The sequence below is a fragment of the Syngnathus typhle genome, linkage group LG3 (genome assembly GCF_033458585.1).
Source record: "Syngnathus typhle isolate RoL2023-S1 ecotype Sweden linkage group LG3, RoL_Styp_1.0, whole genome shotgun sequence".
NCBI lineage: Eukaryota > Metazoa > Chordata > Actinopteri > Syngnathiformes > Syngnathidae > Syngnathus > Syngnathus typhle.
This window is the reverse complement of record NC_083740.1, coordinates 6,979,019-7,005,759: the sequence shown is the minus strand read 5'-3', so window position 1 is coordinate 7,005,759 and position 26,741 is coordinate 6,979,019. Positions and strand designations below refer to the sequence as shown.

The window sequence follows — 26,741 nt, the reverse complement described above, 5'->3', positions numbered from 1 at the left end:
AACTAGGTTTATTTTTTTTTCAATTGAAATACTAACAAACATTCCATAATACTGTAATGCATTCGGTTTCGTATATTTTTTCCTTATAAACTACAGTATGCCTTGCTCATTTAAATTCGATGCATTTCTGCTCCCTGCTGTTTAGGAATGGTGGTGCACACTTTAAGGAAGAAGGTTGTAGATTACAAACTCAACACAAGATACCTTTTTTTTGTTTTATATATTTGAAATACAAAAACAAGTAACAAACAATCAGACAGTTATTACAAAGCTGAAAAAAGTACACCGACTGTTTTTAGTTTCCAAACATGTTAAACCATGTTAAAACGGTTGTCAGCGAGTTTTAAAACGGAATCAAAACTGCATTTGGGGTTTAAGAAAGGCATTTTGAAAAACTTAGAACACCGCTCCAAAATGTAGTGTCATAAGAACAAAATAGAACAAAACAAAGACTCTTCTGTCAGCCTTATCACTACATTTCTTGCTTCTATGTAGCACCCATCCTCATTTTGAAAAACTTAGAACACAGCTCCAAAATTTAGTCATAAGAACAAAACAAAGACTCTTTCTGTCAGCCTTATTAATACATTTCTTACTTCTATGTAGCACCCATTCTCATGTCTGCAAAGTAAAAAAAAAAAGTCCATTCATTAGAATAAACTCACAACCATTTCACAGCTAACACTTGAACTCACCATGGGCTTCATCTCACGTCCACTTCCGTCCTCAGGCTTGTAACGGCCACTTTTCTTACTGTTCTCAATATATTCCTGCCCAAAAAAAGCAGATTTCTATGATATAGTGGGGATTTGCACAAAAAAGACAACACAGTATGTAAGCACTGGTACCATTAAAGTCTTGTCCATGAAGTACTCCCGACCGGCGCTGCCGTCGTTGTACTTGCTGTCGACGGCAAAGCAGAGGAAGAGGACGTCCACCACGTTCTCGAACACCGAGAGGAAACAGTGGGCCACCATGTAGGCGAACACGCAAACGATGATGAGGGGAAGGACCCACACGGTGTACTCGCGCTGGTAGTTCAACGCCAGCACGCCGGCAAATGCCGTGCAGGCCACGATGAGCACCTATCATGCAAAAATTAGTCAGGGTGGAACAACATCAACCCTAAGGGATGCAGAGAACTCACAAAAGTGAGTACATGCCTCACATTTTTATATATATATTTCTTATAACTGAGATCTTTTATTACTTACGAGTCACATGACTGTGGGAAGAAAAATGGCTAAATAAGCCCATTTTCACTTTGGGGTGGCGGCACTGTTGTTGCCGCATATGGTTGCGTGTAGTTATTTTAGGCGATCGTAAATATACACTCTCATACAATCTTACTACATTGCAGCAAGTTGTTACTTTTGAGAAAGATTTACAAAAACATGAGTGTTCATATTTTTGGTGAGATAATGTATTTGAGGGCTTAAGTACCTTTCCCAAAAAGAGCACAAAGTCCCCCACGGTGTTGATGGTCGCTACTCGCACGGCATTCTCCACCAGGATGACAAAGGCATCACGAGCTGATGTGCAGAAACTGGTGCTGTTGATGGCTGTGGCTGTGTAAGCATTCTATACAACCACACAAGTCATGAAATCTGAGAATGATCTCACCCGGCCCAAATCCTAACTGGATCTCACTTACTTGATTCAAGTATGCCAGACACTTCTCCAAACACCATAAGCAGCACACGCATGCTTTTAGCATGCAGCGAGCACACGCATTTTCCTGGAAAGAATATAGTCATTGTCACCAAAGTAACTACATGAGTTTATAATGTGTTCAACCTTTCCCAGGGAGGCTCACTTTTCCCTTGAGTTGACTGTGGATGTACGTCAGAATGAGACGAGGGATCTTGACTAGAGTGATGATGAAGGAGCCTTTGGCCAGAGTACCGAGATGGTAACGGAAGGTACGAACCGTTGCCGACAGGATGGGAGTGGCCGGCATGTTAGATTTATTCCTGCAGAAGAGAAACTTTGAAAATATGGATGGCATCCAGTAAAAAAAAAAAGATTACCGTTTTTTTCCGTGTATAGTGCGCCCCCATGTATAGTACGCACCCCTAAAAATGGCATGCTGATGCTGGAAAAAAGCTTGTACCCATGTATAATACGCACCCAATTTTTATGAATTTAAAAAAAAATATATATATATTATTTTTTTTTTTTTTTAAGTCCCAATGATCGTCACACACGCAGGGAGGCAATGGGTCCCATTTTTATAGTCTTTGGTATGGTCTTAACTAGGCTGGATGTAATTTTTTTTTTTGGCGTTGATTTCTCCGACTGCCCATAAACGCACCACCGCGCTCCGTGCGCATGGAGCGTGTTTGAAGTGAACAGCAGAGAAGAAAGGAACAAGGCAAAGTGTTGTGAAATAAAATATTACCTGTAATACAGATTTAGGTAGAGAACTGAACTCTCGCTCTTTATATAGCTGACGTGTCTTGCTCATCTGTTCTGCGCATCTGTAATGGCGGCCTCCGTATGATATCCGGTTTGCGTGTGTGCGAGAGCGAGAGAGAGCGAGAGAGAGAGCGCGCGAGAGAACGCTCAACCGTAGCGCGCCGCCGACCGCCCAACTGCACCGGGCTGGTCGATTATTGTGACAGAGCCGTGGCTGAAATTTAGAAGATAATTTTAAAGTCCTGATGTACTTTCTAAAATTTAAGTGGACCTCAGTGCGCACTGCGCAGGGAGCTTAATTTGGTGCGGTCGCGCAACCGCAGCGCGCCGGGCGCTCACTGTCGCATTGCTTAAAGAGAGCGCCTTTGTGTTTTAGGATGAACAGCAGAGACCAAAGGAACAAGGCAAAGTGTTGTGAAATAAAATATTACCTGTAATACGCATTTTGTTATTTGCTGATTGAAACTGCTAATTAAACTGTGAATTGAAACTAATAGGAAGAAAACAACTCTCGCTCTTTATATAGCTGACGTGTCTTGCGCATCCGTTCTGTGCATTTTATTTCACAACACTTTGCCTTTCTTCTCTGCTGTTCACTTCAAACACGCTCCATGCGACCGCAATGCTCTCGTATCAGACGCTTGCTCGATCACCTGCTTGTTTGCTGTCCCGTGCGCGCACGAAGCGCGGTGGTGCGTTTATGGGCAGTCGGAGAAATCAACGCCAACAAAAAAAAATACATCCAGCCTAGTTAAGACCATACCAAAGACTATAAAAATGGGACCCATTGCCTCCCTGCGTGTGTGACGATCATTGGGACTTAAAAAAAAAAAAAAAAAATTTAAAAAAAAAAAATAAATTTTTTTTTTTGTACCCATGTATAATGCGCACCCCGGATTTTAGGACAATAAATTAGTAAAATTTTGCGCACTATACACGGAAAAAAACGGTACAGTGGAATCTTATTCATCCAGTCAACCAAAATATTTCATAAAAGTAAAACTGGAAGAAAAAAAATTTAAATCTACAATATTGATGGGGCACCACCTCAATCAATGACAAATTAATAAATTACCTCAATTAATTTCCAATTAAAATTAAATTAATTGAATATGCATGGTTAAAATAGTCCACAATTTCACATAATTATTATTTTTTATGAATAATATCTATAATTCAAAATTACATTTGATGAGCAATCTCACAATGTCCCCCAAGAACTTTGTATGATACTGTTTACATTACAATAAGACTCTGACTTGTCTTTACCGCGTGAAGTAGTAGGTGACCACAGCACCAGCGATGGTCATCTGCTGAAAGGCGAGGATGAACTCGCTGATCCAAATGAGACCTACCGCGTGATACCAGACTAAGTACTGAGCGGGTCCATTCATGGGATACTCCACCATATTTGTGGAGTTGTTCTTCACCGGGTTTCCTGCGGAGGCAAGAAATGATGCACACGTTGGATTACAACATTCATCCTTATCATTTTCACTCTGGTTTAACCATGAAAGTACTGTAAGCACATGAATTATGTCGTACAGAGTTGACTCGCACAGCTTAGCGGCTAAACTTTGCTGAGAGTAATTAGGAGTCAACTGCACCGCCGAAAAGAGAAGTGGGAGACTAGGAGAGAAACGGCTCTTTGACTCTGTCCTCCCACACCACGAGACTGGCACGTGTTTCCGGATGTGGGAGTAAAGTTGCGCCATGAGATCAGGACAAAATGTCACAAAACAAACTTTCTGGAAGTTGGAAATGACCTTACCATCAACTTATTTAGCAACGAAAAAAAATGGACCGTAACACATGCAAAATAAATGCCCTTTTATGCTCTGAAATCAAAAGGTCATTGCATTCAACCTGCAAGTCCAAGGAGGAGAAACACAGCCAGCCAATAGACCCAGAAGAGCATAAGGCAGAGGAAGGTCCAGAAAGGCTGCAGGACCAGCAGGGGAATGTGGATGAACACTTTTCCAGCCACGTGGAACAGAGAAATGGTGAGGGCCACGCGCTTTCTCAAGAAGACCATGATCAGCAGGAGAACCACCTGGAGGACAGAAAGTGGATTCCAAAAGCCTGCGATGTTATCTCATGACAACTTTGCATCTTGTGTTCTGAGGCGTTCAGTCTTTGAAACCTTGTGCGTTTGAAAACATCAACAAATGTGTTCCGACATACCGTGAAAACAGTTGCGCAGATGGCATACACGAGGAGCGCCTTGACATTATCGGCCGCCACTTCTTTGCCAAAGACAGAGGCGGTGTTGTTCTTGAGGGCGTTCCTGTGGTCCGCATACAGCCACCAGAGGACGCCTGTCGCTCCTGGAAAATAGTTGCATGCTCACTTTTCTATGACACTGTATTTGAGCCGCCTTTTTTTATTTTTAATAATACAATACGACAGCATGTGAAGAGTTACCAATAGTTCCAATGACCACCAGAATAGTGAGAATCCACATCAGCACTTTGGAGATGTAACGGATGACGATCATCATGATCAGGGAAAGAACTGCATCAAACAAAACAAAAGGTCTCTGCATAATTCAAATAATGGAAAGCTTGGTCACTGTGAACCGGCATGGCTGAACTTGCAAACAGTTGTTTCGAAGAACGGATTATGTTTCTACTCAGTCATGTGTGCATTGTGAGACAAATGAGACTTCACCTAAGGCAGTGCTTCTCAATTATTTTCTGTTACGCCCCCCCCTAGCAAGAAGAAAACTTTTCGCGCCCCCCCACCTCCCCACCGTGACTATCCTAACTTGTCTTGTAAATCGTAAAATGTTGCACTGTCGCAAACGTCACAGAAGTAACAATGAGAGCGACACTGCCCCCTGCTGGGAAGATGCGCAATTACACTTTATTCTAGTACTGCAAAAAAAAAGCCTGTTCCCCAGGGTCACACGCGCCCCCCCAGGTATAGCACGGCGCCCCCCACTATTTGAGAAGCACTGACCTAAGGACAGCACACAAAGTCCCACAATGATGTCCTTGCTGGCCATTACTCCAGCGACGACTCGGCGGAAAACATTGTTGTCACTGATGAATGTGAAAAAGGAGAGGGCCAATTCCGCATAGCAGCCGATGTCCGCTGGTATGCATCGACGGAACAGTGGCACTGATTTACTGAGGCAAAGAAAGGGCGCAATTGAAAAATTGGTGTAAGCGGGCTGATTAAGAGGAAAACTTTTAAACATTCTTTACCTTGCTGGAACTGGGAGCTTGGGACATTTGGTAAATCGATCAGTGTGGCCCGTGTATCTTGCTGGACTGATATCATAGGTGCAAAGCGCAGATCCTTTGAAGAGAAAGATTAATTACGCAATCAAAATGAAATATGGAAATATTTTTCAAGCCTGAAGACAGCATAAATGTAGTTAGCAGTATTATGGTCGTTTTTGGCTGCACTTGGAATTAGAAATTCAAGCACCATAAATCTTTTGTGATCTTTTTCCTCACCATTAGTGAGCGCAAACTGCTTTAAATCATTATAGGTGTTCAGTTCAGCGGCAGGACATTTGGAGACGCACAAAGCCACACTCTTCATTTTCCTGTTTATGATGTCGATGTTGCATGGGTCCAGAAAGAATACATACCTGAAAGACACAAACACAAATGTCAATGAGATGCTACCTCATCTAGTTTTTGTTTAGTTTTGTAGAATACATCAAATAAACACACAGTTGCCCATGAGGCCATTAGAATGCAAGAGTGGACTTTTAGCAAAGGAAGAAAATAAAAAAAACGGTGACATTAGCCGCCCCGCTGCACAGTTGTCTCTTTGTACCAGAAAAGGCTGGCTGGAAAATCAAGCATCAATAAAGCATGTGCCATTGTTGGAGTAATACTGGCCATGTAGGCTGAATGTTGCTAGAACTTTTACAGAAATTAAGTGTAAGGCCATTACCTAATTTCTCAAAGTAAAAAAAAACAACCCATTCAATATATGCTCTTTCATTCAGATATGTGAGGAATGTAGTAAGCAAGAACACACAAGTAAGCACGATGTCCCGAGGGCTGATTTAAAATCAGGAATGATCCAATATTTTGCCAAACCATTGTTGGAATTCATGCTTTTCTAAGCACACAGTGTTGCTCTGAAGTTTTAATATCCACCAGCTAACTTCTTTTTACACTAGCGTGACAATTAAGAATGTTGAAGAGCGTCATTGTCTTAAAAAACATTCCATTCCATTACTTCCTATAATGGGAGGGGTGGCTATATTTGAACTTCCCAGTGGAAGTTGAGCACCAGCATGAATAATGTTCAACCTGTTTCGACTGTAGGTGTTATTCGAAGCACTTTCAAAGCTACCTTTGGAGCCCAGAAAAATGATGTTGTGCAGAATGGGCTTGAAAAATATAGTACAGCGATAGATGTGTGTGCTGCAAGCGACTCACTTGTTTTCCAGCATGTTCCGGCCGCTAAGCTCAATGCCCTGGATCTTGGTGTTGTTGTGACCACAAACATTGCCGTAGCTGTCATATCCCGATATAAGTCGCGAGGCAGCTCCCGTGGCGATTGTGAAGCCACATATACAAAGCTGCATGACACAAATAGGCAATGTTAACAAAAGGGGATTTTTTTCCAACGTCCTAAGTGGGCCTGCAGGGGAACGTGGATGATTGCAAAGCTATTGTTCATTTCTTTGAGTACCGTATTTTCCGGACTATAAGGCGCACCTAAAAACCTAAAAAAAATTCCAAAGCCGACAGTGCGCCTTATAGTCCGGTGCGCCTTATATATGGACCAACTTCCTAAATTTAAACTGGCCCGAAGCATTGTGTCATGAAATCAATCATAAGTGTCCCACTGAAGACTATGAAAAAGACTATGGATCATTATTTTGTGATTATAAAGTAATTTGTTGCGTCTGAAGTTGAAATAAAAAAGATAAAATGGAGAATGATTTGATTTGGATTAAAAATCTGACATGATATATTAATGGTGCGCCTTATAGTCCGGTGCACCTTATATAAGGACAACGTTTTAAAATAGGCCATTCATTGAAGGTGCGCCTTATAGTCCGGTGCGCCTTATAGTCCGTAAAATACGGTACATTGTTTTGTGGCTGCTACTTTTTTGCAACAAACGCTATGGTTTGGTCATGTGCAACAATGCTGACCTTTGACCTTTGCTCTAAAACAACTGCATGTCTTCTAAAGACGTCAAAGGCAATGGCAACAGCAAAAGTGTATGACACTCACCTGTTGCACTGCAAAACTGTTTTGGATGACTACATGATTAAGCTGTCTTGAGTTTCCTCTTGTCTGTCTAAGAATATTAATGACGATCGCAATGACATGTTTTGTGAGGTCACAGCAATATAAATATTGCAAAGCTCCAACAAAATGTCTACCAAGCAACTTTTCAATGGTACACTTACCATTCCAAGGCAGAAGAGCAGGAAGATGATGAGCCATGGGATATCCGTACAACTGCGATCCTTCAACGGGCTCCAGTCACGTTTACTCTGCCAAGACATGAACAGATAGAAACTTGCGTTCGATTATTTTAGTTTTGGGTGAGCGGGGCAGTGTCAAGCCCAATGGTGGTTTGCGCGATCCCGTTGTTGTGGCTGTGCTGGCTAAACAAGCCGCCTTTGTCTGAAAAGTGACGTGAATTGTTACACACGCACAACATCAATCGTGCGCTACTGTTCGGATGTTGCGCCTATCGATCGATTGTCGAGTTCTTTCCATTTGGGCTCAACCTACCTCCGTGCTGCTGCAACATCCCATTGTAGATGTCAAAAAGACAGCTGTGCGTGGCGAGTGGAAAAATAAAACTTTCGGCGCGCTTTATTTAACTAAAGTTGAGTTGTCCTGTCTCCACAGCTTATTTCTTTCGTTCTTTGCACCAGTTTAAACTGCAGCCATCATTTAGATCACAATAAAGTTATGGTATTAAGCAACGGACGCCATTTTTCGCTAACTTCCCCCAGGTAAACACGGAAGACAACAAACTTCTTTTTGGTGCCTTAAGAAGCGATCGGAAATATCAACGCCCCAACGCGAGAGAGCCCAGACACACCCATATTGTTCAGTTTTTTCCCCTTCAATTTATAATCTTTAAATTACATGTCCATTACATAAGTACTATTCATCGCATCTTTAGGTCTTTTATTTGACAACCATTTTACCCGCAGTGAATGAAAGCTCGTCTTTGTTAAAGTTTTGAATTTCCCAGTGTTAGGGAACGCACCAAAGACTGATGCTTAATTCAAACCGTGCGCGTGTCTTTGGGAGGCGTTTGCATGTAACGAAACTTAAATTGATATTTATATGCCTTTGCAACAATTGTCTCTCGTAAAACAGCTTTCAAACGCTAATCAAAATGTTCTGCCAGTAGCTGCCAGTAGGCTACACCACCGAAAAGGGAATGTGGGGGGCCTCAGGTCTGCATGTACTCGCTTTTGCCGTCAATTGAATTAAAAATAGGAGTGCTGAAGTGGAAAGAAAAAACCTAGTCTTCTAAATAATTAGGGGTAAGTATACTATATATAGCAATATCATTTTAACTCAAACAATAATTAATTAACTCTTTGGAGAGAACATAATGGAATTAAAATAATTTTCCTTGTTTAAACTCATGCAACAACACAAGAGGGAGAGATCATATTAGAAAATCTACAATGAGTTGTGATTGTTGATTGATTTGACTCAATTGACTAAATTGAGTCGACTAGAGTTTGTAGACTGAAATGCAGATATTTTAAAGCTGACAGTAGACCTTTTTTCTGGTCTATAACATAAATAGACTGACTGTGAGGGCAAGGGGTTCTGGGTCTTGACCGCGGGTCGCATGAATTGTTTCTGCCTTGCTTCACATAAATTACAGTCACTTTAAAAACTTTGCTTCTGTGTGGGGGCTGTGGAAAATTCTGTGCATGGTCATGAGAATGCCTGGTTCATTGCTAGTGGACACGCTGAATTGGTGAAAAAGAGTCAAGTGACAGCGATTCAGGCAGAAGTCTCTCTGACAAACCAAAACAAATGGATCACAAGCAAGAATAAATACCAGTGATGTATATGCGAAATAATAAAACTGCCATAGCTCAATGTAAGAGTGTAAAATAAGTGTGTTTTCTAAAAAAATAAAAATAAAAAAAATACTCAAGTCAAATTGGAAAAAAATATATTGGATTTAAACTGCACTGACATTTAAAATGTATCCAGAAAGTTACTTAAGTAAATGTAACACAACAAAAATCCCAAATGAAAGATGAATGAATAAATCAAGAACAATTTCCATTCAAAACCTGTTTTATGCACATTGCTTTACTGTTAGAATGTATGTAACCATATCTTCCAAATAGTAAGTGGATCTTATATTGTGTTTCGGGTGTTGTCCACTCTTCCCCCTAAACACAACAGGCCCACTTAGTTTTTCATTGAATGAATGAATGAAAAGTCTTGAGGATCACAGTTCATTTATAGGAATTTGAATTTGGCGTCCCCTGCTGCCTCTGCATTGTTATTACAACTTACCTATTTCTTTATTTGATTAGAGTCAGACAGTGGTTCAATTTAGACTTGCTGATGGGGAACATCGTCCTCATTCTTTGCTGTTTGTTTCCCAGATCCACACTATTTAGTAAGTCAAGGCAAAAGGCTGTCTTTGTTTCCCCTTGCTTTGGAATTCTGTTTTCAATTCTCTTGACATCTTAATCGACACACAACTCCCTTTTCATAACATGCCATTTCTAGTTGGGTTGAGTACTTTCCCCCACTTCAAGCAAATGTCTCATCACATGAATGTGGCTTGAATGAATTCATCGCTTCCTAGAAATTAAGGACATTTGATTTTCTTAGAAAGGTCAAAAGTTAACTTTCAGATTGTAACTTACTTTGCCACTCAGTGAGGTACGGGCTCATTGTTGGCTCAAGCATGGAAGCAATAACGTGTAAATAAATCTTGTAAGACTCAATCATCTGAAGAGCATTACGCAAAAGAATGAGTGCAGGTGTTGGGAGGATGCAGTTGGCAACAAAATGCAAACATCACATCATGACGCCACTCATCTCCAGGCTTTTTGAAACTCAAAAGTGACAGCACACAAATGGTTTGGCAACAGTATTGAAGGACAACACATTTTCCTGGAAGAGTCCAAGCCAATGCTGCACATGTTTGGCCGAATCCTGGCTGGGTGCGAGAGGGGAAATAGTGAATATACCACATCACTATTCTGGCCCACTGAGCACAAGGATGGATTGGCCCTCAAGGGAATCCATTTGTCACTGAGTCCAAAGAAACAACTCGCAGAAAGCCATCTTTGTGATTACAACCAAGATGTAATTGTCTTGAAGCCTTTTGGATGAATGATTTTGTTGTGTTGGAACATTACGCGTGTTTTCAGTTTCGCGATGTGAAGCAGTTGACCTCTTTTTGTGAAAGCAAACATCATCTGTGCACATTCCAAGTTGATTCTCAATTGCTATGATTCACATGTCAGGAAGACAATCGGTATACAAGGCTGAATGTGCATGAGACTTGAAGTGACGTATAGAACATACAGACCAGATTCTAAACAGGGAACATTGTAGTCTTGCTGTAAAACAATTTGCCCTAGATGACACAAATACATCTAACCAAGGAACACACACACACAGAAAAACACGCCCCCATTAAACAAAAAATAGATTAGATTTTTTTTAGCCTGGAGACTGTTCTGGTCACTACCCTCCATAACTTGTACTTCCTGTTCCCACGGCAAGTTGCACCATAAACTGTGGTCACAGGCCAAAGCCCCCTAGGGTTCCGCCGGCAATGGTTTTTCGTCGGCTCATTTGATACCGCATATACTTTTAAATTTCCTATACTGAGCTGCAAACACCTCGTGACAGATTGTCATTTTCTTCTCTCTCGTCCATTAGTCGAGAATTAGAATAGAAGTCCTAACTTTCTTCACCAGTTGTTTATTATATTAGGAGGTTTAAAAAAATTGATATCCAATTCCCGGCAAGAATAAATTTAAAATGACTGCGTCTTGGCGAACGCTTGAGACTCCAGTAGATTGGTTAGGAGGAGAACTTTAGTGTCACCTAGTTTTCCGTTAATGGGCAGACTCGCTCCGAAACGATTTTCAATGCCAGTGATTTAAAGTGACGTATTTTTCCAATAATAAACTAAAGTGGTTAGGAATGTGTGGCTGTTTCCTTTGGGGCGTCACTGCTCCACTTAAGACGCTAAAGTGAGGGATTATAGAGTGAATTACAAATGGGTCATTTTTAAGCATTTTTGTGAATACTGTTCCCATGTGCTAATTTAAAAGATGTGTCCAAAGAAATGGCATCAAAATTTGTAATTTTGTAGCTCAGTAAAACGCTTCAATACTTCAGCCGCAAATTAGTCTCGAAAGTAAAAAATGCAAAAACAAACTGATACTTTTTCCTAAACAGAATTAGTACAAGAAAAATAACATTAGGTCATCTGAGAGCAGTTCATCATGGCTGTCTTCGTGCGGCTTGTTGCTCCTGACTCACCATTAGCAAACCTCTGGAAGCTGGCATGATAGTTCACTGTCATGTTAAGTACAGAAACCAAAATAGATGGTTGCCTCCTAAACTTGGTGTCATTTTTTTAAAGATAGTCAAGTCTCCATTCTTTTAAATAAATATTGCTTTTCCTGTTGGTGGCCATCAGGACTGCATCCCAACTGCACACTATCTACTGGATTCCACTTCATTTTTGGTGGTCGGTTTTCCATACCCAAAAAGTACCACAGGAAACTGTGAAATCCCATCAAGCAGGAACGAGGATATTTACTTCTCAGCACGTGTGCGTGGAGACTGAGAGCTGCAGTAAAATGGGCCACTGCAGAAAACCGTAGATTATAATACTCCAATGTCAAGAGCTAACTGCGGTGCTGGTGTTTCTTTTCGTCATCTTTAACTGTGGATGTGGTGATGACTAAACTACTTCACTAATTAGCCACCCAAAATGGTTATGTCACCGTATAGTATTGGGTACACGAAATAGTGCCTCATTTTTCCAGTGGGAAAATTATCACCAGCATTTTGAGCAAAGTAGGAAAACAGGGCATTATGGCGAAAGGTAAATCACAGCCACCACTAGTTACTAGTCAGTGGAAATCATCCCATTCAAATTGTCTGGATGTCACTAATGTGAATTACTACACAACCAATGGGCCTCTATCAAAGTAATCCAAAGTAGGGCAGAGACCGATTGATGCTCCACCACACTGTTGCAGTTCACTTCCAACCACGAGACATTTGTTGTCTCACATGTTGTTGGTTGAACACTTGTTTGCAAAATGTCATTGATAGATCATAGTATGACGTGCATGGCTTACCATGCGGCCTCGCAAGGGGGTCTGAATGCTCTAGGGAGGCTTTAGTTTTTTAAATTATAGAGCTAGAGATAGATGTCTACAGGCGGTAATGAGTGGATTGCCTGAGTCACGGTCACTTCAATCGGCAGCCGCATCCACGGCGAAGCCACTGTGGCCAACCAGATCTGTATTTCGTTACACTGCGCTCGGTATAACCGCAGAGTACATCACGTGATGTACTACAGAGAATTTTTTGTTGAACTTGGATCTTTTCATTTAAGTACGACCATCTGTGTCCCTTAAGAGTCCAGAGTGACTGTTTCCCAGCAAGACACCCTTAAAAAAAGCTCATCCGTCGCACATCTGGATGACCCGCAGGTTAAAAGGCCGAGATCGGAGGCATAGTCGCATTGCAGGGTGTTCCATTCCGGTTTTTCAGATTTTTGTGTCGCATGATTTTGATAAATGCGGTCACAATTTGGGATGAGTGTAATTCAGCAACAAAGCAAATTTTGGAGTGACACAAGTTTGTAGGCAATGGAGTTCAGCTGATTCAGGCTGGGAATGTTGTGCTGCTGTTGCGCCTCGTTGCACAGAGACGGAAAGGCGTCACACAATGATTAGCCGGCGGTAAAAATACTATAAGCCACGTTGACACGTCTCTGTCACTAAATACTGGATTGCGATACATAACACAATGATACAACCCCTTTGTGGTGTTTTTTTTTTGCACATATGTATCTACGTCTGTAGTTTTTGCAACCCCATTCTGGGAATTTTGAATTCAAATAATCTAAAAACCAGAACAGAAAAAAGTAGGTTCCATTTGTTTGCACTGATTATTTAATGTTGATCTACGGTGCACTACAGTTACGTGTTGGTGTGTTTTATCAGACATTCTTGTGCAGTTGCAGGACTGCACATTTTGGGTAAAAGTATGCCTTAGATAGAATTGCTGGAGTGAAAAGAGCTTTTTTTTTTTTTTTCCGAGGCCAGTGTTCAGGTTCTTATAGGGCAGTCTGTGTATTATTAAACCCATTGGTAGAGGTCTTTTTGCTACGCTGTAAGAAAGTGGACAGGTTCACTGAGGCGAGTAAATCACAGTTTGGTGAGAAAAGGACACATGTGAAGACGTTTCCAAAATAGCGAGGAACGTTGTAAAAGGGGCAAAACATGTGTGAGTGGAGGTTGAGTTAATATATGCTGTCAGTATGTTGTGCAAGTTATAAACTGGGAGTTGGGGCTGGTAGGATGTGACTCAGACTCCCTGTCAAAATCAGCGGGGAGGAGACCTGATGAGAGAGGGATCGAATGGAGAGGACGAGGGGAGGAGTGGGGGAAGGCACAGCCGGCCCCTCTTACACCACCCAGCTCTCGGCATTCGGCGTCAGCAAAAACACTAATGTGATCAAGATGGAAGATGTCTTTGGACTTTTCACTGCTTCTGGGCTTTCTGTCCGTCTTTGGGGTGCTCTTCAGCTCGCCGACCGCTGTACGGGGAAGCTACCGACTCCAGTCAGAAACCTCAAGTGAAGAAGGCCAACAACTTCTCAGACGGATATGGAATCATATTCCCTGAAGATTCACTCAGTGGATGAATGAAAGCGTGAGAGACTTCCACATATTTCTGGCAGACAGCACTCGGAGCAGATCAGAAGCCAATTTGTTGGTTATCACCAGATGTTTTACCGTTGACTTTATGTCTTGATAATTTGATCCTAAAACGCTGTCATCACTTACCACAAGAAGAAGAAAAAGGAGAAGCACACAGGTGACTCTTGGTTGCTGGGCTGGATGAGAGATTGGAGGAGTTTTTCAACTTTCATCACAAGATCTGCAGGTTCATGCACAGGACGCAGATGACAGTTGGCATCACCCTATGTGACTTCTAGGAAACAAAAGGTAAAAATAGAAACGGAAAAGTGAAATAACTGAACTGTTTTGAAGTTGCGCAATATTTTGACATCATGGGCTTAATCAAAATACGCAATTTTATAGCCATTCATTTTTATTAGTTTCTCAAAATGTTAATTCTGACAAGCGAGCTAATGGTATTTTGAAAGCATCAGTTTCTTCTGATTGGGTGGGGAAATTGCCAATACATACAAATAAACTGCTTGACTGTCTTCAAGTGTTAAAGAGAAGGGGAAAAAAAACAGTTTAAAAGCTGTTGAAATGTTAAATTTGAGTTGTCATGGCTTTCAATGCATAACCTCGGTAACAAAACCATATTGGTCTTCTCACGTCCATGTCTTGTTCGTCCTTTTCATCCTCAGTCAAAAGCATCCCTATAGAATAGCGCTGGCCACCAATAATGCCAGTTGCTATTCGCAAGAGAAGTTGGGAGGATCATGTGACTCATCCCTCAGGATTACAGTATAGCTATGATGATCTGGATCTGATCTGTTGCCATGGTGTTGACAGCGAGGGGCTTTGGAGGGGTTCAGGGGCTTCCAAGCAAGGTCGATGGACAAGGTGTACCTCCATGCCAGAGGGCTGCCACCAACTGTTCACAGATGAGCTGACTCCGAGTCCAGATGTGACCACCTCTGGAGTACATGAGATCCGATCGGAGGATGTGAAGCTGACAGACAATGTTAAAGCTCCGCTTGAGATGAAGTTCATTTGCAGCCTCCACAAATGTTTGGATGGAGCTGTTCAATTTAACTGCGTTTCCCAGAGTGACAAAAACGGCGCTATGATTTTCTGTGCAACGGACAAGAGTGCTCAGGAAGCTGTCGATGGCAAAGACAAAGTTGGCACAGAGAATGACGATGATGTCTTTAAAAACTCACATATCTGTCGTAATGAGCAACAATGCATCTCTCTTTCTTCAAACAATGGGCCTCCACTGTTGCAATCTGCTGCTGGACAGCCTGGCAAGCCTCCAATCTGTTCGCAAACAAAGGAGGGACATCCAGATAGTGACAGCAGACCTCCTGAAATCTCAGAGGCCACACCAAAGTCGCGCTCTGCTACTCAACACGAACCTCGGAACGACCTCCCAGATGTTGAGGAAGTGATTTCCATCCCTGGCCATGCTGGCGCAAAGATAACCTCGGATGTCGGTGTGCACGGTTCACTCAATAAAATGGATAGTCTGCTTGTGATGTCATTGGCCCAGAAAGCTGTGGAGCCGCTTGTGACCTCAACGGGAGAAGGAAAATGTGACAAAGGAGCAATTGAACCCTGGACCACAGATTCATCTGACGAACTGCTTGGATTAAATAACCCAGAGACTCTAAATGAAAAATCAGGACATGAGCTCCTTTCCAGAGACATTCAAGAAGGAAAGCAAGATCCTGCTGGAGCATGGGATACGGCCCCTGGTTGTGAAATGCCCGCTCAGACACTGTCGGAGCAGCGTGATTCCGAAACGGGAGCAATGAAAATGTCTCAGGGGGAGGAAAGAAGTGATCCAGAACGCTGTGAAAAAATTGATGTCAGTTTAGGACCTATCACATCAGCTGATATTTGTGCCAAAGTTCACTGTTGCTTGGCCAACAGTAAAGTGCCGTGTGAGCAAGAAGAATCGCGCAAGTCGGAGGAAGACCAGACACAGAAAATCATTATTCAAGAAGCCGAGCCCATTTTGACGATGACCACTGCAAGTCAGCCAAACAAAGACTTTGATGAAAGTTCTCTATCATTGGAAACGATCCCAGAGGCGAACCAGGTTGAAGCAGCGGGTAGCCGTGCACCTGCTCCAAAGAATCTCACCGCAACTATTCACTGCCAGAAAGATGATGAAAACGCAGCAAGAGAAAAACACCCCCAAAAGCTGCTTCCACTCTTAGCAGAGGTCAACAATGTGATCCCGCCGGAGGGACTCCATGGCAACGAAGCCTCTGGTCGCCTCAATGAGTCACCTGGCTCTGAGATGGCAGATGGTGAACGCCACACGCAATCGGCCGACTCTAGGACGGAGCAAGCGGACAACGCCGCGCAGGAGGATATTCCCTGTGACACATCTCCCGTCAATCCGGCTTTTGATGGAATGCGTCAGTCCGGAATTCAGAAGGAGGAGGAGGGAGTGAAAGTGCGCATTAAGAAGGTAAGGATGAAGATATTGATTGAAGTATTTTTGTGAGACGGTTATTGGGTGTTAGTGGTTTGTTGATTAATGCGCCACACTTTTAATGTTTTTTTTTTCTAAACTAACATACACAGCCTATGAATCATTTTTGTCCCACACTTGGCCAACTTCTCGGAAAACAATGACTTCACTCTCACATGCGTAAAATATTTGTGTGATTGTGTGTGTGTGTTTTGTGGCGCTGATATGTGAACCGTTTGTCTTTCTTAACAACTCATTTCAAAATAAAGTCCTGTAATTGTGTGGAGACTATGAACATAGAGATTTGAATGGGCAACTTCTTGCCAGGATGAAAGGTTTGAGATTCTAGCATAATTGCACACGAGGCTATTTACACTTTCTGGTCTCCTTAGTGAGCATTGTAAAGTGCTCCAAATGGATTTAGGCTCGCTGTTACAAAGGAAAAGACTAAAGACTGTTTATTAATTTGGTAATTGTAATTGAAACGGTTCAAAAGCAGTTAAAAGTTGGCAGCAAGCCCAAAATAATTAATGACAGCTCAAGAAGCACATTTCAGCATGACTGATTTGTGATTTTTTTTAAGGTAGTTATGAAAATCCCTTCATTATCTATTACAATTTGTTTTTCTTTAACGGGGTAAGCATATTTATTACCTATAAATCCAAGAGGTTATCTTTTAATCTGGATGGGTTTGTCCCTTTGTTTGCATGTAATTTCCTGTCTAGAGAAGGTATTTCTCCAAAAATGCCCCACTGAGTTTTGGTGAGAGTTTTCAGATTGTAAGCAGGATGATTATTATTATTATTATTATTATTATTATTATTATTATTATTATTATTATTATTATTATTATTATTATTATTATTATTATTATTATTATTATTATTATTATTATTATTAAACATTAAAAAGCAAATCAAAGTTTTTAATTCAACCTACTTTGTGTAGATGTGAAGGTGTAATGTGAAACCAACTTCAGTCGGATCTCAACGAGAATTATCTATATCGTACTTCTTTTCAATACAGACAAACTATATGTTTTATGTTCTAGTATTATGCAATAGAAAGATGCAAAATCGAGAATTTCCAAACAAAATGTCAAGTACATTAAAATTATAAAAAGAACGAAAATATAGAATGCGTGTCATTCATCACAAAGACAGTCTTAGCATCTTTTGCCACTTCTTTTGTCACCACCCTGCCAAAAGATATATATTTAGCACATACAGACTAAAGAAATGTAGCCATTTTAAGAATCTACAATTGGACAAAATCGTGAAGCGACTGCCTTACTGAAGGAGTTTGACAATATGATTTTGGTGGCCTGCCAATGTCAGGTTGGTTTTATGGCCATTGTTTATATAATTTGTTACATTGTGTCACTGTGCTTTTATTATATGTTTTTAGTGAAGTACTTATTATACTCCGCACTGGAAATGCTTTAATGCCATACTGGCAACCGCAGTTTTGTTTGCCTTGAGTCACAAACCTGGAATAGGCTATGATGCTCACTCGGTGAGTGACCCATGTGAACAGTGAGAGTCGCCTACTTGACATTATGGTTGTGTGGATTCTTAAAAGAATGCGTACACTGTGCAGACATTACTTCAGACGTTTGAGTGAATCAACAATTGGGCTCTTCGTAGAACATCCGGCTTTACTCTTACATACCAGCAGGGATGACGTCAAACCTCCAGGAAGTCGACATCACAGGTTTTGGTGGGGCCTTGCTAAACTAGGTCTGCGTCAATATCATAGGCATCCTTAAAATATTGCATTTGAAGAGGAAAGATTCTGAACTTGTGGAACTCTTTAGGAGGTGTGTAACCACAAAAATGTAAGACAACTCATTCATGAGCAAAGGCAATTGTTTTACCATATGGTAATTTTAGCCACAAGGTTTTTCACTATTTTATATGAAAATAGATATTAGTATTACTGTCAAAAAGAGGAAGTATTTGGTCTAAAACATGCAAAAAATGCAAAAAGATTTTGAAATACTATATGGATTAAACAGCTGGATCTTATGATAGATGATGTACAATTCTGGACAAGACGTTCAATTCATGATGACGTCCCACGCGGCGCATGTTGTTGTGGATTGAATTAGTAAACCCAAACCCATCTGGTGTGCGTAATGACTTTAGATTAACTTGATATTGGGCTTGGTTACTGTGTTTATTTGTTTTAGCAACAAGGCTTTATCCTGACCTCAGGGCCAATCTGGCTCAATAGTCGTCTATCTGGCAACAGACGACTTGGCTGTAAAAGACCTTTCTCTCTCTCTCTCTCTACATCTGTCTGTCTCAATTTCTGTTCTCATTTCACAAGAAAGCACTCACCTTTGTGTGAGTGCACCGCTGCAGCCCGTTGTAGAACTCTCTTTTGCAAACAATTTCATTTTAAGAAAGGAACAGCAACGGCGGGGTGTAAGGAATTAAAATAAATAAATAGAATCAAAGCAAAGAAAGGGGAGGGAAGTCTCCAGCAGTTTAGTGTGGGAACTGTCTTGCATTAAAAAAAAACAGGAAGTGGAGAGGAATGTAATGGGATGAGAGAAAAAGAGCACCCAAACCACCAGAACACCCCATAAAAAGACACAGACTTGCTCTACACTTGTTTTTCCACTTTGCTGTTTTGCGGTTGCTGTTGTCGCTGTCCCTCACCAGATGCGTTTGTTCATTCAGCGAGGCCTCGTGAAGATGTCATTGTTTTACCATGACAGTGTGTCTTTGTGATACTCTGCGAAAGAGGCAGAACATGGCAATGTGCGCCGCTACCAGCCTGGAATGTCAGTGAATGCACAAATGTGAGAGATTTTGTCAAGACACACGAGCCGCAATCTAATGGGAGCACAATTTGGTAGGCCACTTGGGCATTCGCTCAAACAGAAGTCATTAAGACGCTAATGTCAAATATTGGTCAAGCTCAATCCACCATAGGATGGCATCAACTTCAGATTTGCTTAAATGAAAATGAAAAGTTCCTTGGCACCAAAACAATATTTTTAAATCACACAAGGCATTAATTGTCCTGAGTACAAAACCAGCAAATACTAGGTGTATTTTTTGGCAAACTAACAGATAATGGGTCCAGCCCCTAACCCCGCAAAAAGTGAATTTGTGGCAAGTGAATTCTTAATAATAGAGTTCTGAGAAAAGATAGGGATGTTTCCTTGACAATTTATTGTGTTGCATTCCATTTATAAGTCACAAACACACAAAATCTGAATGTGATTACTTTCCTCCGTCCACACCCATCGAACCGCATTCGGACATGTTTTCGATTTGTATCTCTTTGCCTACATAATTCAATGTGATTTCTTAGGAGCCTAGGGTCTTACGTTCACATGTTGCCATGCCTCCGTACCTTTGCAGGAACATAGAGTGCCTCACTGTCCTATGAGCTCACCCTCATTACGCTTTTTTAACGAGTTGTGTTTACGGCGATTGTAACAAGGGTTGTATGGTTCCAGCCTTGTGATGTCATTTGTTGGTTTTTGTGTGGAAGGAGGCTCAGGCTGTTAGTCCCACTTATTACTGGAGACAATCAAAAGGAAATGAAAGCACGTCTGCCTTGTAAAGTGGGGCTTGCCTTACTAGAAGAACACCACCTGGGGTCACTGTGAGGCTTTTAATCACTGTTGAAGAAGTGAGCAGTGCAGGTTTATTAGGGACAACACAGCTGCAGTGGTTGTCTCTTGGCCCACCATGCAATGACACAGTTTGCTATCCATCCATTTTCTGAACCGCTTCAACTCTTTAAGGTCAAGTAATCACGAGGACAAACACTCCAGGCCACAAGTTACATTACGTTAACTTCTGAGTAATCACAGAGTATATTCATCAAATGAAAAATGCTTTCAATTGGAAAGTTTATGTTTATCTGCCATATTGTAGCCCTTCACTGCCGCTTTTGTTTATTTGTCTGAAATGTGTTTTAGACAATATGTCAATGCTTATTTTCCCCTCCATATATATTCAAAGATATTCCAAATAATTCAGTTCAAGTTATTATTATTTTTACACTATTACAGGACTCATGCAGTATACAAGATGAAAATACAGTATGGTTATCTACATAGATAGACTTTTTGTTTTGTTACTTATATTTCCTTTGGAAAAAAATGTCCTTTCAGCGAGACCATGCTCGTCTGGACTCGATGGTGCTGCTAATGATGAAGCTGGACCAGTTGGATCAGGAAATTGAAAATGCCTTGAGCGCCAACTCTTCCATAGGCAACACCCCCACCCTCCCTCGGAGACGACAACTGGTACAAATTCTAATGCAATCTACGTATATTTGAATAAATGCAAGGGAAAACACAGACATTGTATACTTTCTTGATGCAGGACTTTGATTTGGAGTCTCCATATTCTTATGGTTATGCTACACCAGCTAAAGGCACCCCAACAACCCTTGGAGCAAAGCCTAAGAGTGGGGTAAGTTGTCTTTCTTATCATTATATAAATCTGTCATTGAAGGTCTGCATGTAATATTGATTTCACAGTGCAGGATGTTTTCATGTTTGTACTGTTCTGCACAGCACTTTAAGTAGTGAAACAGATTCATTGTGTAATGGTTTGCATAAAAAGAGCAAACAGACTCTTTGTGTTCATACACTTACTAGGAGTGAACCTTCCAATTGTAAGAATCTGCCGGCAACACTTAAAGCTCAGCCAAGCAGACGTTAAAACTCTATAATTAGCCGCTTCCAGAGATCTAGACCCATTCGCCCCAACAAAAAGGGTCAAGGGGTGCCCGAGAGTTGAGAAACCAGGAAAGGGGAGTCACGAGGGGTGCGCTTTGTGTGAGACACCCCTCCTCAAACCCTTTTGCTTGCTCACTTAATGACATTGTCAGCTTTACAAAGCAAAGTGGACACAAAGCTAATCATTCTAGAATATATTTGGAAGGAATGATGCTTGTTTCTATTCTCATGTCCAAGGTGTTTCTGTTTGGGAAAACAATGGCTTTATCAAATTCCACCATTATCTGTTGTGATTCCATGCTCACGTAGTCACGTCAAGTTTGCGAAGAGTGTAGGCTAATTTTAGACAAGGTATGCGACATACACATGTGGGCAACACTTCCCATAACCTCCTTTCTTAAAGTCATCCCAATATGCTCGGATTAAAAATTGCTTTTACAATAAAAAAATTTTTTTAAATCATAATCTTACAGGAATAGAAATATGAGGACTTTTTTACCTCCCTAAAATAAATAAAGGTGAGAAAATAACTTGGAAACACCAGGTGGCTGCTCACACGTTTCAGGTCCAGTAGGCCTTTCACAAAACAACCTTTATTCTGCAAACAGAATTCAGACAAACAGCACTTGAACCTTTCAAGTTCATGTTGGCACCTAAGGCATTTTTTCCAAAGTCTTATGCCAGATTTAGTAGAATCTACTGGGGAAAAATATGTGGGTATGATTTATAGTTTGGCCATTGGAACCAGGGTGAATTTGCATTAGCATTCCTTCCATCCCGTGCAGGGATAACTGGTGTTTGTGCTATTACTGTCCCCCTCGCACCCACTGGCACATTCTGTAACACTCGAGTGTGATTGTACCTAGTACATACTTGCGCCATTCTGTCTTTTATGTAACCATGATAAGTGAGGAGTTGGTATGTGGTTGTGGATGTTTTTGATGAGTGAGCATTCACTGAGCAAGCTCTATATCACTTAGCGTATTTACCGCTGTGGGTTGAAGGGAACAGATTATCAGCCTCTTGCCAGCATGCCTATTGTTAGCCTTAAGCAGGTGGCTGTTTTCCCTGTATCAAATTTGTGTCAAATCTCAAGCGGATGTTGTGTCACAGCAGGTGTTATACTCTCAGTGTGCAACTGCTATTCTTTGACCTGAGTGTTGTTTGGCTCGTATGATTGTCTTGCAACAGGTGTTTCTTCCATAAACCACATTTCTGTTAATGGTCTTGAAATATCGACGTGTGAGAGATCATTTTGAATTATCCTTATACAAAAAAACTTCTTTTTTTCGCGGGCCACATTGTAGTCACAGCTTCTTTCGGACTGTCAACCCAAATAAATGTATGAGCACCACAGATTATATACAGTAAAAGCTACGAAACAAACTCGTTTTCAAATCAGACGAGGAAAAACTGGTAAAATATTAAAAAAAAAAAAAAAAAAAGATATTATTAAAAGTGAAAACAATTTGCAATTCTAGTTATGACACGCGAATTTGATGCACAATTTGTCTTCGCGGGCCACATAAAATAATCTGGCGGGCCGTATCTGGCCCCCGGGCCTTGAGTTTGACACCTGTGTTATACATGTCATCTGTACACCATCTCATGCTGTCACCATCTCATGTTGTCAATCTTAATTCATAACACAGCTAAAGACCTCCCACTTAAATATCTAACCATGTACACATGATCACCAATCCAACCAACGATTGATAATCTTGCACAATTTCAAATGATCACTTGTTTTGTGTATGGATTCTGAAACTGTATCATAACCGGTTGTCATATTGATACCAGCAAAATTACCGGACTTGGCTTCAATTATGTAATCTGCAATGACAAATGCGATTTATATGTGGCGTAAGAGCCATTTGTTTTGAGCCTCTATTTTTAGGGGTCAGTGGCTGTAGAGGATATGCCAAGCCACAGAGGCGGGTGGAGGCTGCTGACCCCTGACCACCTTCCTCTCAAAGTTACAGTCGGAAACAACAGATCAGTCACCTTGAGTGCCGAGCTTTCTCACCAGTACAACATACGCGGTATGCCTTCAAGAGATGTACCACTAAACTGGCTGTCAAATTCAGCAAAGAGGTGTTTAAAGCAGCATTCTTACAGATACTATGGTGACAGTTACTAATCTATATCAAGCCTCATCCAAACATTCCATTACAGGGAAACTTTTGACCTCTCGCTGGGATTTTTTTTCTAAAACCCGCCAGACAGAGATGCAGCCAAAACCGACTGAAATGTTGCATACAAGTTTTCATGGGTGGCCCACCAAAGATTGAAAACAAGCAAAAATACTAAATAAGTTATTGCGATATATGTTTGACAACAAACTATGTGCGTGCTTTGTTTGAATGTCACTGCTGAGTAAATATTTTCTCATAATCTTGTTTTTTGAATAATGAATATTTATGCCATTAATTTAGCAGCTTTTCTGTCTCATCGCATCGAGGAATGTGAGACCTTTACTTGATCATTTTTTGATTGTGGCAGGCATTAGACGGTGCTATTTGAAATGTGACTTTTGTCATCTGTCGGTAGGGTTGTCAGAATTTCACGGTGAAATCCGAATCCCCCAAGTATCCGTTCTAGACATTTATGTCTTTTGGTGGAACCATTTGTTGGAGATATTTTTTTTTTACTTTGATGAGTACCTTCCTTCTTGTCAGTAGGTTATGTATGTGCATGCCTCTTTATCTGTCTGTAGTTAGTGGACAATAGAAGAGTTGTGGTTTGCGTGCTAAGGTCGCAAGCAGATCTCTGCTCTGTCCTTCCTCTGTGTTCCGGTTTGGTTGCCTCTCAGTCCCCAAACATCCTTTAACCCCGACAGACCCTCCTCAAGGTCCTGTGAAATGCTTAACTTTGCTGCCTTTCCTTTAACTCTTCATGACCACTACATGCCTGTTGTCAGTCAACAACCAATGCAAAGCATATTTGATGGTAATGTTAGCATTTACTTTGCTTGGGATGAATCCAACCACTGCTTGGCCAGAAACTGAATTCCAATGGTTACTCTGACCATGACAGACACTTTGTATGGTGTCACTGTCCCCAAAGTCACTCGCACTCGACTTAGCGGAGCTGTAATAAGGAGACGGATACAGACCTTAAAAAGCATAAAAAAGTTGGGATACAGGATATGCAAATCAAACTTCTTCGTTTATTTCAAGACGAGCACTTCAGGAACAAAAAGAAAGCAGACTGTGTACTAATAGTAGATTAAAAGTTAGGTTTAATCAAATCGATCTTTGCCTTTAATGCTCACGTTGATAAATTGGGCATTCCTCTTGTGTTCTGATAATACAGCCACAGAAACATCTTTTTAAATGGATCCCTCTAACAGTGTCAAAATTATTTTTTATTTTTTAAGACAGAATTTTGAACATAGCTGTCGCTTCACCCGTAGTGAGTGCACTTGCACTTACTCAGCAGTGCACTTTAAATTTTCCCAAATATACAAAATTATACTGCCAAAATAGTGTGCCAAAAGATGTCAAATGTGAACTCCCTTTCAGCATCTTTGAGGCGGGCAAATATCCAAATGGGCTTACTGGCCACTTAGCATGTATTTTATGGAATGGTGATTAAATCATATGCCAAGTATGCTATATTGACTTAGTGTTTTTGCAATAAATTATGTGTCAGCCTATGTAAAGACATCACTCAGCTGTTTTGTCACTAACAACCACAAATTGATAGTGTTGGCTCGCAGTGAGTCATTGAATCGAACCCCACATTTGTTTCGTAACTGAGACTGTAAAAAACTAAATGGAATAGTTACACAGTGATGTATATGTTGACAGTAAATGTTATGGATGACTCTAAAAAGCAGGCATCTGGAAACCCCCCTGCAGCCTGCAGAAAATAAACCGCAATAAATCCAAGAAGTGACAAACAAGATCGCACGCACAAACAAACACACACTTTCTGGTTTCTGTGTTTCATGGAGACCTTTGTGCTTCGGTACTCTGTTTCAACGCTGCTTTGATATGATCAATGACATCACAAAATATGTCTAAAAGTGTTTTGAGTGTGGTCATGGAATAATGTAAATATTTTCAAGGCACTAGTGTAGTTGCTTGAAGAATTGGAGTGCACATGCACACACAAATACACACACACATTACTGTATGCTATAAATGCTGAAACACACACTAAGGAATGTATGAAATAATTTTAAAATTAAGACAAAGTTTGAACAATCGCTGCAGTTAATTATCTGCTGGCCTATATACCTTAAATGCATTTCTGAAGTCAATGAATAGTCTTCATTCTTAGGTTACACCAGCAAAAACAATTTAAGTAAATGCAATAAAGTTTGGACTCAGCTATGTCTAGTCTTCCTCCAAAGTCAATAAGCTCCTGTGGTGCCACCGTCGTCTCCCTAAATGTAATCTCTCTTTGTGTTGTTAACCATCTCTGTTTTCTCCTAATAAAGCCTGTGGCTAATCGACAATCATGCATTTTTACTGCATTTGGGATTATGAGGATTATCTCAATTGACCCAGGTCACTTGGACAAAAATTCCATCTAGTAAATGAGAAAAGGTGACGGCGTTGATTTATTAATATGCCGTCATTTAACCAAAAGCTTCGTTGCCTTTTAATTCGATACATTTGATAAAGCTTTCGGATTTTAAAATTTTATTAATTCCTGCCCTTTTCTGATGTTGTGTTTGTGATGCTTCCAACCTCCCCGTCCTCAAGCCAAGTCCTTATAATTAATTGCGTCACTGCTGTTTTTTTTTTTTTTTTTTACAACAAATAATATCTGGACACACGCTTCAGATAGGAATGGTCATACCATTACAAAGTGATTGCATCATGGGCCAACTGACATATGGAAGCTATCAAAATGTGTTAATGTAACATAGAGGGTGAAAGTAAGAGTGGAGGAGAGCAGGTGGGGGCAAGATTTTAGAGGAGAAAGTGTAACATGAAATAGTTTCCCACGTCCCCCGGCACATGTGTACGTGGGCCTTGGCCCAGCATGGAGAATAAGTTCCTCTATAAATGCAGGGAAGCAAGAGCATATCAGGCTAAGAAAAAAAAATTAAAAGTAATGGGCTCCAAAGGATGAGTGTGCTCATGTGCACCCACAAAAAAACCTCTAGGTCACACGTACACACTTTTACCTTATTTGTAGTACTGGAGCCAAGAGCTTACTTGAGCCATTTGCATCAATTTGGCCGTTTGTGCTAAGCAGTGGAGAAAAAAAAGGTTTGGGTTAGCTTGAGCTCCCCCTAA

The 26,741-nt window shown here is 40.9% G+C and overlaps 2 protein-coding genes across 2 annotated transcripts in view; one reads left to right on the top strand and one right to left on the bottom strand.

The window, feature by feature from the left end:
- Positions 1-201: 201 nt before the first annotated feature.
- On the bottom strand, positions 202-8,407 carry LOC133151128 (choline transporter-like protein 1). The gene is made up of 16 exons (XM_061273893.1): positions 8,142-8,407; positions 7,811-7,897; positions 6,825-6,967; positions 5,883-6,019; positions 5,628-5,721; positions 5,380-5,549; positions 4,843-4,932; positions 4,603-4,745; positions 4,285-4,471; positions 3,688-3,856; positions 1,817-1,973; positions 1,655-1,738; positions 1,444-1,581; positions 849-1,085; positions 696-770; positions 202-621 (listed from the first exon to the last, which is right to left on the bottom strand). Exons 1-16 carry the CDS (start codon positions 8,163-8,165, stop codon positions 616-618), a joined length of 1,941 nt encoding a protein of 646 aa, XP_061129877.1. The 5' UTR covers positions 8,166-8,407; the 3' UTR covers positions 202-615.
- Positions 8,408-14,478: 6,071 nt separating this feature from the next.
- Positions 14,479-26,741, top strand: part of dlc1 (DLC1 Rho GTPase activating protein) — a 57,235-nt gene continuing 44,972 nt past the window's right edge. Inside the window, exons 1-4 of the mRNA XM_061273942.1 lie at positions 14,479-14,620; positions 14,995-16,772; positions 20,914-21,048; positions 21,128-21,217. Of these exons, the coding sequence (XP_061129926.1) occupies positions 15,033-16,772; positions 20,914-21,048; positions 21,128-21,217 (1,965 nt within the window). The 5' untranslated portion in view covers positions 14,479-14,620; positions 14,995-15,032. The remainder of the gene's footprint in view (positions 14,621-14,994; positions 16,773-20,913; positions 21,049-21,127; positions 21,218-26,741) is intronic.

Coding starts and splice junctions, on each gene's coding strand:
- LOC133151128 (XM_061273893.1), bottom strand. CDS start 8,165: ATGGGATGTTGCAGCAGCACGGAG. Junction 7,898..8,141: donor GATGTTGCAGCAGCACGGAG/GTAGGTTGAGCC, acceptor ATGTCTTGGCAG/AGTAAACGTGACTGGAGCCC. Junction 5,550..5,627: donor AAGCTCCCAGTTCCAGCAAG/GTAAAGAATGTT, acceptor TCTTTGCCTCAG/TAAATCAGTGCCACTGTTCC.